General features: G+C 29.5%; 1 protein-coding gene across 1 annotated transcript in view; it reads left to right on the top strand.

Annotated features, from left to right (window-relative positions):
• Positions 1-16,267, top strand: part of LOC107449971 (laminin subunit alpha-1) — a 106,876-nt gene that overhangs the window by 82,157 nt on the left and 8,452 nt on the right. Inside the window, exons 47-58 of the mRNA XM_071181550.1 lie at positions 312-467; positions 2,430-2,584; positions 4,564-4,720; positions 6,598-6,719; positions 8,962-9,124; positions 9,730-9,877; positions 9,977-10,100; positions 10,841-10,961; positions 12,117-12,281; positions 13,260-13,283; positions 13,994-14,133; positions 14,357-14,545. Coding sequence (XP_071037651.1) covers positions 312-467; positions 2,430-2,584; positions 4,564-4,720; positions 6,598-6,719; positions 8,962-9,124; positions 9,730-9,877; positions 9,977-10,100; positions 10,841-10,961; positions 12,117-12,281; positions 13,260-13,283; positions 13,994-14,133; positions 14,357-14,545 — 1,664 coding nt within the window. The remainder of the gene's footprint in view (positions 1-311; positions 468-2,429; positions 2,585-4,563; positions 4,721-6,597; positions 6,720-8,961; positions 9,125-9,729; positions 9,878-9,976; positions 10,101-10,840; positions 10,962-12,116; positions 12,282-13,259; positions 13,284-13,993; positions 14,134-14,356; positions 14,546-16,267) is intronic.

Genomic DNA, 16,267 nt, shown 5'->3' with positions numbered 1-16,267 from the left:
AAATTTTAACAAATCCTTATTATTTTCTTTATTATTAGCATCAGGTGTTACTATTTTTCTTCTCAAAGTGAAATAACTTTCATATTTTTAAATGTTGGTAGAATTTTTGAATGATAGACTCAAAGATCTGCTAGTTTCAGAAACCATTTAAATGGGTATCATTAACAATCTAAGAATAGTATTTATGATGTGACCGTTAAAACAAGATGATACATCTAGAAAAGCGAAAAATGCAGGATCGAAGATGGACCGAGAAAGATGTAAAATGTTGTAAGAAAACTTTTCTTTATTTTTTGCATATTTTTTTTCAGATCCGTGTTTCTCTGAGTGCTGATTCTACTGGAATTTGTGTTAGATCATATAGACCAGATATCGAACCAACCTCTACTTCTTCCATTGTCCTTCATTATGCTATTAAAACTGATGATAAAGATAGTTTATTATTATTCTTGGCTAGTTCTGTCTCAGTAAGTCTTTTTTTAAAAATGCTTTATGCTTTTTCTAAGCAATGTTTAGTCTTTTCAGTGTTATTCAGCCAAAAAAAAAACTATTACAGGCATGAGTATGCAAATAAAGATGGAGCCAATCAAAGTACAGCGCTGCGAGCGGCAACGCATATATAAGACAACGAGTGTCTAGCACAGTTCTTAGATCGGTTACAGCTGTTACAATGCCAGGTTATACAGATTTGAGCTTGAACGTGGTGTTATAGTCGGGGCACGGGAGATGGGACATAGCATCTCTGAGATAGCAATGAAATTTGGATTTTCACGTACGACCATTTCACGAGTATACCGAGAGTATCGGAAACCCGGTAAAACATCAAATCTACAACATCGCTGCGGTTGGGAAAAGATCATGCAAGAACGGGACCAACGACGATTGACGAGAATCATTAAACGTGACAGACGTGCAACCCTTCCACAAATTGCAGCAGATTTCAATGCTGGGCCATTCAACGAAAATGCATCGATATGGGCTTTCGGAGCTGAAGGCCCATACATGTACCCTTGTTGACTTCACGACACAAAGCTTTACGCCTTGCCTGGGCTCGTCAACACTGACACTGGACTGTTGATGGTTGGAAACACGTTGCCTGGTCTGAAGAATCTCGTTTCCAGTTGTTTCGAGCTGATGGACATGTACGGGTATGGAGACAACCTCATGAATCCATGGACCCTACATGCCAACAGGGGACTATTCAAGCTGGTAGAGGCTCTGTGATGGTACGAAGTGTGTGCAATTGGCGTGATATAGGACCCCTGATACGTCTAGATAAGAATCTGACAGGTGACGGGTACGTAAGAATCTTGTTTGATCATCTGTACCCATTCATTTCCATTGTGCATTCCAACGGACTTGGGCAATTTCAGCAGGATAATACGACACCCCACACGTCCAGAATTGCTACAGAGTGGATCCAAGAGCACTCTTCTGAATTCGCTGGCCACCAAAATCCCCAGACATGAACATTATTGAACATATTTGGGATGCCCTGCAATGTGATGTTCAGAAGATATCCCCAACCCCTCTTACTCCCATTGGTTTATGGACAGCCCTGCAGGATTCATGGTGTCAATTATCTCCAGCACTACTTCACACATTGATCGAATCCATGCCATGTCGTGTTGTGGCACTTCTGCGTGCTTGCGGGGGACCTACCTTTAGGCAGGTATACCAGTTGTTTTGGCTCTTCATTGCATGTAGTTGCAAATGAAATGAAAATTTTTTTTCCTTCATGCAAACAAAAGTAAATTTAAAAGAAAAATGTCCATTCGTACTTTCATAATTCTGAGATTTGTTATTTTAATTAATTTTTTTCAACTATTCTATCCAGATTTTTGTGCTCCTTAAGTTACATAGAAACATTTAAACGTAATAAGGACCAAGATCAATTTTGTGATTTGCTATTTTAGAAATTTCTATTCATTAACTACTACTAATTTTTTTGATTTTTAATTGTCATAAAATATATCTAAGCACTTATTTTAAAAGAAATGTACAAAACTTTCTGTTTTAGTATTTTCATGTAACATTTTTTTACTATTTTGAGCTACATAGTTTTAGTGATTGCTTAAAATTACTACTTTATATTAAAATTGCTTAAAATTACCACCAATACCAATACCAAATTACCAATAATTATGTGTGCTATTATAGCTGCTAACATAGATTCTAAATATTAATTAGAAACTTCTTTGTTTACTTGACTTTTTTTAAACGCTTTACTCAAATCTTATTCTAAACACAAGATATGTTGTATCAATATTTGGCTTTCAGATAAGTATATCATATCACAATTTGCATGAAATAATTGTACCATTTATGATCTTTATGTTTAGATTTTTCATTTAGTTTTATGTAGAAAACTTGATTGAAATTGTTATTTTATTTTGTATAATGCTTAAACAATTCATTTTTATAATTAGGATGACTTTATGATTGTTGAAATGGTGAATCGTAAGATTCGGTTTATTTGGAATGCTGGTGGGGGTACTCAGGTTATTCAACACAAGTTAACAATTGAAACTAATGATGCTCAGCTGCTAAAAGATGAACGGTGGTACAAGATATCCATTAATAGGTTTGTTGATTTATTTTTATAAGTGTTCTTTAATAATTTCAATTCATTTGACAAATTTATTATGTTATGAATAACAGCCTAAAGAGGTTTTATCTATGTTCAACTCCCTGGCGGTCATACATATTAAAAGTTGCATTTAACTCTTGTAACATTAGTCCCATCCTTTTCTGAACTTCCTGGTTCAGTCTTTCCTGCATTAAAAAACTGATTTTCTTGTGATATAATGAGGATGTACTTTATAGTAGGGAGCCCTCTGAGCAGTTCTGATCCCCCTGTCTTTTCTGAACATTCAGCTGCAGTAATTCCTGTATCAAAATAACAGGTTTTTTCCATGCTGTTCAATGCAAAAATAGTGCATATCAGGAAGCCGCCTGAGTGTTAGTTCCATCTTTTAATGAGAATTTAAACGAAGTTTTCCCTTCATTAAATAACTGGTTTTTCCCATGTTATTCAATAGGATTGTATTTTGTAGCAGGAAGCTTTCTGAGCATTAGTCTCAGTCTTTTCTGATCTTTCAGATGCAGTAATTCCTATATAAAACCAACCAGGCTTTTTTTCACACTGTTCAATGCGAAAATTGTGCATATCAGGAAGCCCTCTGAGTGTTAGTTCCATCTTTTACTGAGCATTCAGATGCAGTTTTCCCTGCATCAAATAATTGCTTTTTTCCCTTGTCATTTAATAGGAATGTATTTTGTAGCAGGATGCTTTCTGAGCATTAGTCCCAGTCTTTTCTGAACTTTCAGATATAGTTCTCCCTGCTGCTCTAAACCAGTTTTATTCATCTTATTCAATGGAAATGTTGTGCAAAACAGAGGAATTTAAACACAATTTATTCTCAGGCTCAATGGTTGGAAAGTTAGAGCTACATTCTTCTTCACATAGCAAAATCTGCCTTTTTCTGTTATTATATGAAAAGTTTATAGAGGGGAATTTACTCCTGAATTTGACCTTTTGTGTAGCAGTCAGATTAACTTTACTTAGATAATAATTAAAGAATAGACAGTTTTGAAAATTATATGAATTTTGTTTATTTATAAAAAGGTGCATGCTAGCTATCGAGTTTAGTTGAAAGAAAATCAAGAAAGAAAGCCAATTGTAGTAATGTTTTGTCCAAATCTAGTTTACACACATATCTTTTAAAAGAAATTTTGTCATTGTAAAAATATTGATTTAATGAAACTTTTAAACAATATTAATAGAAACCATTAATTTGCATTTAAGCAAATGCTGCTGTTATATATAAGATAAATTTTTTTTTTAAAAGTTATGCATGAATATTTTTGTCAACTATTTTAATGAATTGTATTTTAAATGTTTTATTAAAAAAGTTTGTTGAAGATACTTAAAAGGTGATTTGAAAATAAACATAGCTATCTCAGAAATCAACTGTGATTTATAGTGTTCATAATTCCACACACAAAAGTTATAATTTTCAGCATCCTTTCAAATTTAAATTAATAAATTCTCTTACTTTTCGTTGGCAAGGGGTGGGTTTTGAGCTATGATTGTATGCTATCAAAAAATAATGAAAAATCATAATTTTTAAATTTTTTTTTAAAAAAAGAGTATTTAGAGTTTTTTCTTTTCCTTATTTCTTAAGTCTTTATATTGAACAGACAACACTGTTTGTATATTGTTTGTTTATTACAAAAGTTGAACAATAAAATATAAAAATATTAATTGGCATAATTTCATTTCAATTGACATTGAAGCATTATTATAACCTAGTTAATCAATGACAATTATTTTGATTTATGTTGCATGAAAATAAAAACTATCCACTTAAAGTTTTAAAAAAAAGTTTTATAAAGTATCAGTTTTAGCAATCACATTTTGGCTAGCAAGTGTCAGATAGAAGTTAAAAATTAATAAGGAATGTGTTTTTGTGGTAAAAGTAGGGGTTGATTACATAATAATAATTTTATACTAAATCAACGTGTGCTGTGAGTTAATTGTTAACTGAATCTAATTTACAGGTTTGGAAACATTGCAACTCTCAGTGTTAAACCCACGCTATATATTAACAAAGAAGATCCACTTATGGTCACTGATTCTTCTCCACCAGGATTTTCAAAAATGGATTTGGATTCATCCTCTTTCTTTTATATTGGTGGGACACCTAAAGGCTTCAGAGTAAGCTTGCATAGAAAAATATGTATTTGGAATACCTAAAAGAATGCATTTTTCTTTTAACAAAATTTCTTAGATAAAGCACGAAAAGTTATTAAAATTGATTATTTGTTTGAGCAAAATTGATTACTAAGGAGTCAGAATTAAGTTCTAATGGAAGTAATCAATCTAAATGTACAAATATATAGAAAATAACTAAAAATATTCGAAAAGTTTTGACAAAAGATATGTGTATTTTGTTAAGATGTAAATGTATGATTTGTTGAGAAGAAAAATAACTTTTAAAAATGTGTGCTAAATATTAAATAACAGCATAGATTTTTTTTTTAGTTTTTGTTAAAGAAATAAAAATCTTTTACATAACTTTTAAGAAAGTTTTTTTAATAAACTGTAAAGTAGTAAAAATTATGTATTTAAAAATTATTAATAATTAAAACAGCATTGTGTGTTTATGATTTATGGAGTTTTCAATTTAAGGCATGAATCAAACTTGTTTTGTGTATCATTGGAATTTCATATAGGTAGAGTATAAGTTCAATTTTTGTAGATGATGCAACTGGAATATTTATTACCGTAAATTAATCAATTTTACATTACTTACTTTTTGTATATTCAGTGTTTTCATCATTGAAAAAAATGGGTGAGGATTTCTCACCCTATCTCAAAAACAGGGTGAGATTTCAAAAAGATAAGTTAGATTTCTAAAAACTAAAAAAACACAAGAACTAATGAAAAAAAAATAATTTCCTTAATTACAATACATTTTTAACTTCTTCTATTTTTTAAAGCATTGAATATTTTTGGTGCATCATCATAGAAGATTTTGCCTTTACAAGGTATTTGTCCATCTTACATTAGTGCATAAAAAATTTGAACGTCTTACATGAAGAAACCTTACCTATGGTAAACAAGTGGTTGCAGAGAAATGTGTTCTGAAAGGGGTTCCGTGGTTGTGTTATTTTTTTCGAAAAGGTTCTGAACAAAACTGGATAGGGAACGTAGGAAACAGGGCAGATGTTGAAAATAATGAAAGCTCTAGGAAGAAAAGTGAAACGGATTTTATTCTAAATGGTGTAATGTGAAGCTGTTTCCAAAATGCGAGAAATTTGCGAATTTTGAAATTGATTTATAGAATGTTCGAATTTCTCGCGGTAATAATTTTTTCATGCGAGAAAAGAAAAAAATATACGAGATTCTCGCTTTCTTGCTCTGCAGTGAAAACACTGTATTATAAGTATATGTGTAAAAAGAAGTATTATTTTAAAGCAATTCTTTTGTAAATATAAATTCTTTATTTATCCTTTAAACTTTATTACTTTAAGTAATTATTTTTTTAAAAGGAAACACAGTAATGTGTCAGTTAAATTTTTAATTTTTGGCCCTCAGTTTAATTTTTATTTTTTATGTATAAACTTTTAATTTTTAGTTTAACTTTTGTCCAAATTTCAATTATTCTTAATCTCTTTCTTAGCACTGATAAATCAATCATCTGTCTTCTAAATTTTCAGTAATTAAAAAAATATTTTTAATTCCTTGCTATAAAAGTTATATGTTTTGCAGCATCTTACATTTATGGAATGATCCATAAAAGTTTAAAGAGCAGTCGTTACATTTAATCCGCTATGCATTAGTCCCACCTTTTTCCACACTTTAAGCTCAAGCTTAATGCTTGGAAGGCTAAAGAGTCTATTTACTAGATAAATGAAATTATTGCCAGTTACAATATCTATATATATATATTGAAGTAATAGGCATCCTTACTTTTTGAGAAATTATTTTTGGGAATTAATTTGCTAGTTATGAGAAGAAAGTATTGCTTACTTGTTTTATTTTTGGTTTTTAAGATTATTAATTATAATTTTAATAAAATATTATTCCAGGTACCTCGTGAATTAAAAGCAAGAAACTTTGCTGGTTGTTTGTATGAACTAGTATTGGATGGTAAAAAAGTTGGGTTATGGAATTTTGTTACAAACCAAGGTTGTGATGGTTGCAAGGAAGGGTATGTATGTTAAGTATTAAATTTATTGTAACTCGATGTTTAATTGCTTTTTAAGTTTTATTTTAAAGTTAAACGTGCAGGCTTTAATTTTATATATTGGTTCTATAAATTGGTATTGAAATTGAAAACATCTGGGTAAACAGAATTTCATGATGAACAAGAATGTAATTTAAACTTTAAAATACACATTACTGCTGAACAATTAAACATATTGTTGTTCCCGTCAAGATTTTACATGGTTTGGAAAAATTCAAGTTTCACAACCTTTCGGTTCCATAGTGTTTTTCTTCTAAATATTCTTTTTATTTTTGATTTCATTACGTTGAGTATAGAATGACTATGGAAAGAATTCCCCCCGCCATTTGTCTGAAGCAATGGTGGTGACGATGGTTGCGAGGTCTAACTATTTCAAGTAGCGGTGTTAGGTCGATATTTAAGACAGAAAAGAGAGAAAAAATCGGGGAAGGGAGAAGCTTCCCTCTTTGAAATGCGCTGTTTCTTGTTTCCACAGTAGCAGACAATCTCCGACTTTGTCATGAAGGGAGTTTAATTATTGTTGTTTGAGTTTGAAACTGTTAGACATTTATGAGCATTTGAAGTCTGCATTAGTTCCAAATGACCTGTGGTAGCCTGGTGGTTAGAGAATCTGACTCGGAGGGGCCGGGTTTGGATCCTTAAAGCTGGATCTCCACCGAAGGCAACGGCAACGGAAATCTTGTTGCCAAAGTTGCGCACCGGCGCACAAACACCGTTTCTCCATGCTGCCGTGTTGCCGTTGCTTCCAGTTCAAGAGTTGGAAACGAGTCAACTTTTGTTGCCGTTGCCAACCCTAGTAGCCAATCAGATTCGTTGCTAGTTTTCGCTCCCAAACCTCGTGTTTTGATCTCGCACGTGAAAGAAGCGAAGCGGCAAGTAGGTTAAGATTTATTAAAGAAAAGAATTGTTATTTGGTTAAGAATTATTATGGAAGAACAATTAATCGGCTACGTAAGAAATAGCCCATGGCTATATGATTATAGCCGTGCGGATTTTAGAGACGCAGAAAAAAAGAAGCAAACTTGGATAAAAATAGCTGAAAAGCTTAGCATAGATGGTGAGTAAAATTTTACTATTACTTATTTTGTTTTAATAATAAATTTTGTATAATATTTTTGAATTTACTTCATTAATCAAATCAATGTTATGTAACCTATTAATGGAAAGTATTTTTAATTGATTTCCAAAGATAATTTAATACTAATAATATTTTTGACTGTCATAACAATAGTTAAGTTACTCTTTATAAATATCTAAATATATAGTATTCTGTAAGGAAGTTTATTTATGATGAATGAAAAAAAATTGTTCCACTGCTATATTAGGGCCCTTAATGGATATTTTTTAAGTCAAATAAACAGTATATCCATTGAATATGGATGTTTTCTGTTATATACTTTCATTCATCCACATTCTGCTACAATACATTTTCTCACCTTTTTTTAGAAAAAAAAAATCTTGTTGATGAAATTCACTCTTTTAGTTTTATCACTAGTTCTTAAAAATTATTTATTTGAATAAATTTTTGAGAGAAAAGTTTGTATAGATGTCTTAAAAATGTCATTTGAATACTGTATTTGACATTTTTGTCTTGACAATTTATTTTTAATATTTCAAAGTAACTGAAGCCAAACGGAAGTGGAAATGTCTCAGAGCTTCTTTCGTAAGAAAAAAAAACTAGGGCCTAGTGGCACTGCTGCAAAAAAGAAGGTTGAGTGGATACACATGAAGGCGATGTCATTTTTACATGGCCATGTCAGAGAGAAGCGGGAGTATGAATTTTAATTTTTTTTGAATTTATATATTTATATGCATAAAAAAAGGTATCAGAACTATTATTTAACATGACTTTTTTTAACAGGACTTACAGTAATTATGAACAACCGATTTCTCAACCAGCTGAAATTTCTAGTAAGCAAAAATAAAATATAAATTTTTTACTTATTTCAAAGCCCATTGTTTACTCACAAGATATTAATGTCCAGTTGTTTTATTAGCGAAAAAAACCCTNTAATTGAGAGAAATTTTTTGGTTTATTCAAAAATAAATGAGGTGATATGCAGTTTAATTTTAATGAGACACTGAAGCTAATACACTCTTTTCGTCTCAAAACATGCTAAATATTATGCTTCGACTGATATTAAGTGATTGTTTTATTTGCATTTATATAAAATTTTTAATTTAATGATGAGATATTTTGTTCTAGAGCTGCTGAAGTGGCAGATTTTGCTGCTTATAGTTTTAGAGGAGATGGATATGCAATTCTTCCACAAATCAAGCGTTATAATAAAAGATATTATGTCATTGCTTTACATTTTAAAACTTTTGACGAAGATGCACTGCTCTTCTTTTCCCCAAATAATGAAAGCGTAAGCAGTTTTTTTATTATTATTTATTATTTTTATAGCTTAATGCTGTTATTAAAAAAGTGAATTAAAAATTGAAGGAAAATATTTTTGTACATTAGTCATGGCATGTGCTTATAATTTTATATAGTTTTTCATGTAAAGACATGTTTATTAAATTTATTTTCTCATTTGTGAAGAACAGCTAATTGGTGAAAAAACAGCAGATGTGTCCGTTCTTATTGTTCAACTTTACAACCTTGTAATTTTAAATCTAATTCAGAAGACATTCATTACTTTTAATTGAAAGATTATTTCAGGGAAACTAATTTGATTGTATTTCACTTAAATATAACCTCTCACATTTAACATGATGGCAAAAGCTATCATTTTTATTCTATTAGTATACAGCAATTTATTAGAATGAGTTATTTTTTGTCAAATTTCATGTACTGTTACATATTTTTATATATTAAAAATAATTATTGGTTTTGCTTACTGTCAAATTGCATGTTATAAATAATTAGCTGCATACAATTATAAGATAATTGCATGCATGATGATTTTTTATAAATTTTTTAGATGATATTTTGTATAATTATTCTGTATTATAATAAATGTTTTTAAAGGGAGAATTTGTCTCATTGGAACTTCGTGGTGGATACGTGGTATATCAATTCAGCTTAGGAAGCCAGTTTAGATCTGTTCTGAAAACTACAAAAAAATACAATAATGGCACATGGGTGCGTCTTACAGCTCAGAGAGAAAATTTTCAAGGTACTGTGTTACTCTTAATAAACAACTTCAGTTGAAAATATTTTTTTTTTTGGTTCTATCATTGTGCTTATTTTTTCTTTTTTTTATAATAACTTTTAGGTCAACTTCAAGTTGGCGATGAGTTTTTGGATGGAGCATTACCTAAAAACAGTCCTAAAACTCTGGATCTTCAAAAAAGTTACTTATTTTTTGGTGGAGTCCCTCCAAATTTTACAACTAACACGTAAGCTGCAGTTCCTTTATCACCATGAGTTTAAAATGGTCTAGATAAATATATTGCTTTATTATTAGAAATAATGGTATAATTTTATTATAAATATTGTAAGATAAAGAAACCAGGACCTGTGTTTTCCTTGAAGCCCTGGCGGGAGCTGGAGCTCTAAATTTTCCCATGCTCCAACTGTTTTATTGTACCCTACTGACATTCAAGCGACCTGCTGCATTTTAATAACCATTGATCAATAGCTAAGTTACTGCAGAAAAACTATTCTTGGCATTAAAATACATTTATAAGGATTTAAAATCAAATATGATGGAATATTTGTTTGATTCAATTCTTTTTTCTATATTGAGCATGTAACCCAACTGAGAATTAAATTAAATTTGTATTTTCTGTGTTAGCTAATGATTATGTTATTTTTTTAATGATAATTTTCATTAAAAGAAATTAAAATAAAAATCTGTATCCCAAAAGCACACATAAATATATCTTATAGTTGGAACCTGAGTTTCAGCTTATGATCTGGAGCATTGAATTTTTTTTGGCTCTGGGTCCCTGGTAATATATATGTATTAGCTATGTATTAAAAATTAACTGATAATTTGCCAATGTTAAGATATGACATCACTTTTTCAATTTAATTGGCAGAGCAACTTTAAATTGGCAAACTTATGTGCTAGAAAGCCATTTTAAAGTAATGCTTTTTATTAACTTAATTTTTTGTTTTCTTCTTTTATTATTAGATGGAATGGAATTGGATTTCAAAAATTTTTTGGATGTATGAAGGATTTACAAATTGATTCTACCATATTGGATCTTCTTCAAAATAGTTCCTATGGAGTTGAACGCAGTTGCAAAGACATTGTAACGATTTTATAACTCTCCTGCGTTTGCTTGAACTTCTGTATTTCAATTAATATTCTATACTTATTTTGTTTAGTTAATGTAGTCAATTGCGAATTACTCAAATCAAATGAAAAAAAAAATAAATAAAAATAAATAAAAAGTAAAAACTTGAGCACATAGAAAGTTTTTTTTTACAATCTATAAGTCCTATAAATTTTATTAATAGCTATGACTTTTTTTTTAAATATCACAATCGTAAGAGTAAATTGTGTCTATATGCACATATTCTTTTTATTATAGCGTGCAACAATTTGTTTTGGTAACCACATTTCTTTGCTGTTTATTACACAGTGTATGGTTTCTGAATAGTGGTGTAAACAAAGTTGAATAATTTTTAATTAATGATCACAGTTTGATTTGTTAAAAACAATACAAATCTCTTAAAACTTGCCTCAAAAGTCAAATCTTTCATGAGAATATTACTTTTATTTAAAAAAAAAAACTGAGTTATAAAATGTAAATTGTGAGTGATTGAGAATAATTATTGTGGAATTTAAGGTTCTTTAATCAAGTTATTGGAAATTAACTGTATCTATGTTGTTAGTTTTAGTTTAATATAACTCGTTTTTAGTTCTATTCATCACCTGGTATTTCAATTATTTATTTTTTATATTGTATCACAATGATCGAGTATACAACATTTGCATCATATTACCCCATGTTTGCAATAATACTGATCATGTATGATGCATAAATTCCAATGAAATGATGAGAAGCATACTGATAGGGATTTTACTTTATTATTTATTCAACAATTATTTTAAATCTACTTCACAATGTAACACCAAAAAAGTAATTGTTTACTATATTGTTGTGAATTCAATCTGTCTTCTAGAAGTTTGAAATATTTTGTATTTATGAATATTTTTAAATTTTTTTTCTTATGCAGATATTATCTGAAATTTTTTTATTTACTAAGTTTGAAATTGCATTTAATATCATAAATTTTTGTTGGTGAAAAATGTTGACATAAATTAACTACTTCTTTCTTGCAAAATCTAAGTAACATTTACATTTATCATTTTTGCTTTTTTAATAAAAACCGAACTGTTTTAAAACTTGAATGCATGCATGGATTAGTTGGAAATTAACTTTTTAAAAAAATATTTCCAGCCACAAAAATCTGTTGGATTTCGGGGAAGTGGATTCATTGAAATGCCTGGTATCTCTCTTGGCGAAGAATCTAGTTTCAGTATTTCTTTTCAAACTACTCAAACCTCAGCAGTATTACTCTTGTCTACTTTTGATACTGGGAGGAATTTCGAAAGCAAGAAATCGGTATGACTTAAAATTCAATTTAGTAAACTATTTTAAATAATCTCACTACTTTATTAGCTTTGTATCTTTTTTTTTAAATGTAACTTTGATGAATTAGATGTTTGTTAAACTGTTGTCTTACCCTGTTAGATTTTGTATTAATAAGAAAGAATATCTTACCTTGATACACNACCGGAACATCTGCTCCTGCACCCCAGAGCCCAAGGTCAAGAAAACTGAGATGAGCACAGTAGGCCTTGGCCCTCTATGGGCTGTCGCGCCACTGAGTTTAGTTTAATCAAAAGAAGTGTTCACAAAAAAGTGGGGTTTCATTTAAACTCAACCAAATATTTAAATAGCATTAGTTGTTTCAGTATTACAATTATTTTTGTTGTCTTTTATTTAAAAACAATAATTGTATAGGTTTATTTGCCTACATATTAAGATCGTTACTTTTTATAAATTGGATATTTTTTTAATTTTATTTTTCTCACGACAAAATTAAGACTGTCATATAACCTGGTGTTTAGGTCAGCCCCCTGGTGCTGTGTCCGTGTTGCTGCTAAAAATAGATTTCTGGTATGTCAGATGTATGATTCGACCACTGAAAAAAAAAATATAAAAATTTCTAAAGTAGCAAATGCTGTGTCCGTGTTGCTGCATAGACGGCATACGTTAAATGATACTCGACGCTTGGCAAAATGTGGATTGAAATGTTATTCTAAAATTTTCTAAAAAGTGTAAAATTTCAAAATCTTTGGGAGTGAAGACAATATTTTATGAGAGTCTGCAGGTGTGGATGTATTAGTTAACCTCCACAGTTTTGTAAAATTTTGGGGATTTGAAAAGTAGACTTATAAACCAATATGTACTGTAGCTAATTTTTATTTAAATTGTTAATATGTATTTTTAATTGCTAATTTAATTTTCTATACTTTCCATTAAGTTTTTTGTGTAATAAATCATTTATATATATTTTTTATGCCTTCATTCATGAAGCGAACTAATGGAAAAAGAAGAAAGGTAATTAATTGTGCATAATATTTTGTAACCACATCTAGTTTTCATGATATGTACTATTGTAACTATTAATATACTTTCTTGGAATTATTAAAAGTAGTTGCCTTAAACAAGTTTTCTTTGTAATTCTCATTTAATACATCTAGTTGACTGTTGGTTTATTTGCTTTGCTTCTATACCCTTGACTGTTGGTTTATTTGCTTTGACTTTTATTATAGTAACTTGAACTTTGAGAGGTGGAAGTTCAAATTAACGATGTAACTTTGCTTAAAGCTAAATTTATGGTTTAATTCATTTTATGAAAATTTTTAACTTCATGAGAAATTTTTTTTGCTACTTTTCCTAAATGTAACGTTTGTTTCAAATTTGAATCTTTTCCAAGAGTAATTTTTTACCAATTTGTTTTGTTTCATTTTTTAAGGTCATTGCGCATATCCCTTCTTCCCTCTTATCAGCTAAAGAACAAAAATCACAAACAGCCTCCCCTCTTTAAACGCTTACATAATTTGTTGTTTATATAATTTTTTGTCATGGCCTCTTGTGACATTTGATGGCATAGTTTTAGAAGAAAGAAGCAAGCTATTTTTGACTTTATAGAAGTGGCCTGAACTCATATAAGTTTTTTAGCAGCTATGTATTATTTTTTATCTAATGGATAATATTCTTAACACCTTTATTATTTTGAATTCACTTATATTTATTTTTATTTTTAGCATTACTATTCTGTTGCTCTCATTGATGGATTGATTGAAGCTAGATTTAATGGTGGAAGTGGAGAGACAAAAATTATATCTGATGAATTATATAACGATGGAAGATGGCATTCCATCACAATCATGAAAACACACAGGAAGTATGTTTATTTATAAATTTTTTTTTTTACTGTCTGTATTTTAAAAAGAGAGTTTAATTGTTAAAATTGTTAAAAACTAAATGAATAAATATTTTCTTTCAACTTTTTTATTTTTAATACAATTAGTTTTTTTTTGGCTCAGAAATCTAATAATTTTTCTCTTCACTTAAAATTACCATTTTTGCTTACTATTTCTTTTAAAATTACTCTTCATTTTTGTTAGGATTGTGATGAGAGTTGATGATATTGAAGTAGGATCTGGCAGATTACCAAAAGGCATGAAAGACATTGATGCACCTCCTCAAAGAGGTCTTTATTTTGGTGGTTTTAGACAAGGCATTGATTACAAATCTATGATATCAACAAAAACTCCTTTGTTTGGCACCATTAAAGACCCAATTTTCAATAATAGGTATGCTTTATTAAAATAGTATCTGATAAATTGTTTCATAGGGTATTGTAAGCATTTATTTTATAAAAGAAAGAAAGCTTGTTTTATTTTCAACTGAAGAATTTTCTTATTATAAATCTAACATCTTGTAAAGCATTTCTTGAGATTTATAAACTATATAAAAATATTAATAACTATATTATAATTATATTAACCCACTTGTTCCTATTTCTCTATATTTTCTTATGTGTTATGTTATTTACTTTGAAATATTTTTAATATATATTTCCAAGATTTTTCATTTTGGTGTATAGAGCTCTTTCCTCTTTGTCATAAATTATTATTAGTAGTTTATTCTTTCTTTTTATAATGACAGATTTTTAATGATGTGTAAAATTGGTATTTATATAAAGGTTGTTTAATCTTGTAATGATAGAGTATCTTAGAAAAATTAAAACGTGTACGTTTTCTTTTTAATTTAAATATTGTTCATTTTTTCTTGCTAAACTTCCTATACTAAAATAATCAGCAACTGTATTGTCTGCTTTAATAATAAACTATGATAATATACTAAAATAATAAGTTTTTTTTGTCACCCGCTACCCTCTAGTGATAATAATTGATTTATTCGCCAGTTTTACACAATTCAAAAATTTCAACTGTTGCTGCGTTTTAATTACATGCAGTTGAGCTTCGATGGATCATTCTTGTATCTTTTCTTTTCCCGTCACAAATGCTATTTTTATAATGTTAATAATACCTGTTTAGATCATTTTAAAGCCAGCAGATTTTGTTCAGAAATTCCACTGCCATTTAAAAAAATATGCCATTTCGCTTTAAGATGAAAAAGAGTATCTCTCATTGCTAGGGAAGAAGAAAAACTATGAGGATATGTTACAGTTTAGGAGAAACGCCTGTTTGATGGTTATGCATTAGTTGATGAAAAAGTTGAAACTTGTGGTTAAAGAAATAGTTGTGCAAGGTAAGAAGTGCAATGTGATACCAATGAAGACAGTGAAACGAAACTACTACCAATGTGAGGAACTGAAGCTTAAAATATTTTGTAGAAGGAATGGAAGCCTTTAAAATGGTGCCTTTAAACTTTCTGAATTCATGCAAATTTACAGAAAATGATCTTTACAACCAGGGGTCTGTTTAGAAGAAACCCTTCACAAAATATCTTTTAATAAAAACGGATCCTTCACAAAATATTTTAGCTTAAAAACGGACCCTTCACAAAATAATTTATCTTTTAATCAGACCCTTCACAAATTTGTTTATCTTCATTATTGTTTTGTTAATTGAATAAATCCTTCCCAGGAAGGGGAAAGAAAGACAGATGTAAATAAACAAAATTTTGCCTCCGGCAGACGCTTCTTCCTTTATTCGCCTGAAATGAATATTCTGCGTTCAGCAGTATAGGTTAAATACCAAATATTTGTATGCTGCATCGCTAATTTAGTAGCTGAAATTGCTGTTTATTTTTTAAAATTTAATTTTTTTAATTATAATTTTACAGTGNAAGAAAGACAGATGTAAACAAACTAAATTTTGCCTCCGGCAGACGCTTCTTCCTTTACTCGTCTGAAATGAATATTCTGCGTTCAGCAGTATAGGTTAAATACCAAATATTTGTATGCTGCATCGCTAATTTAGTAGCTGCAATTGCTGTTTATTTTTTAAAATTTAATTTTTTTAATTATAATTTTACAGTGTTGAGTACCAGTGTTCAGTACCAAATTT

This window comes from Parasteatoda tepidariorum, chromosome 5 (genome assembly GCF_043381705.1).
Source record: "Parasteatoda tepidariorum isolate YZ-2023 chromosome 5, CAS_Ptep_4.0, whole genome shotgun sequence".
NCBI classification, from domain to species: Eukaryota; Metazoa; Arthropoda; class Arachnida; order Araneae; family Theridiidae; genus Parasteatoda; species Parasteatoda tepidariorum.
Note: the sequence above shows the minus strand (reverse complement) of the source record. Positions and strands in the feature narration are given on the sequence as shown.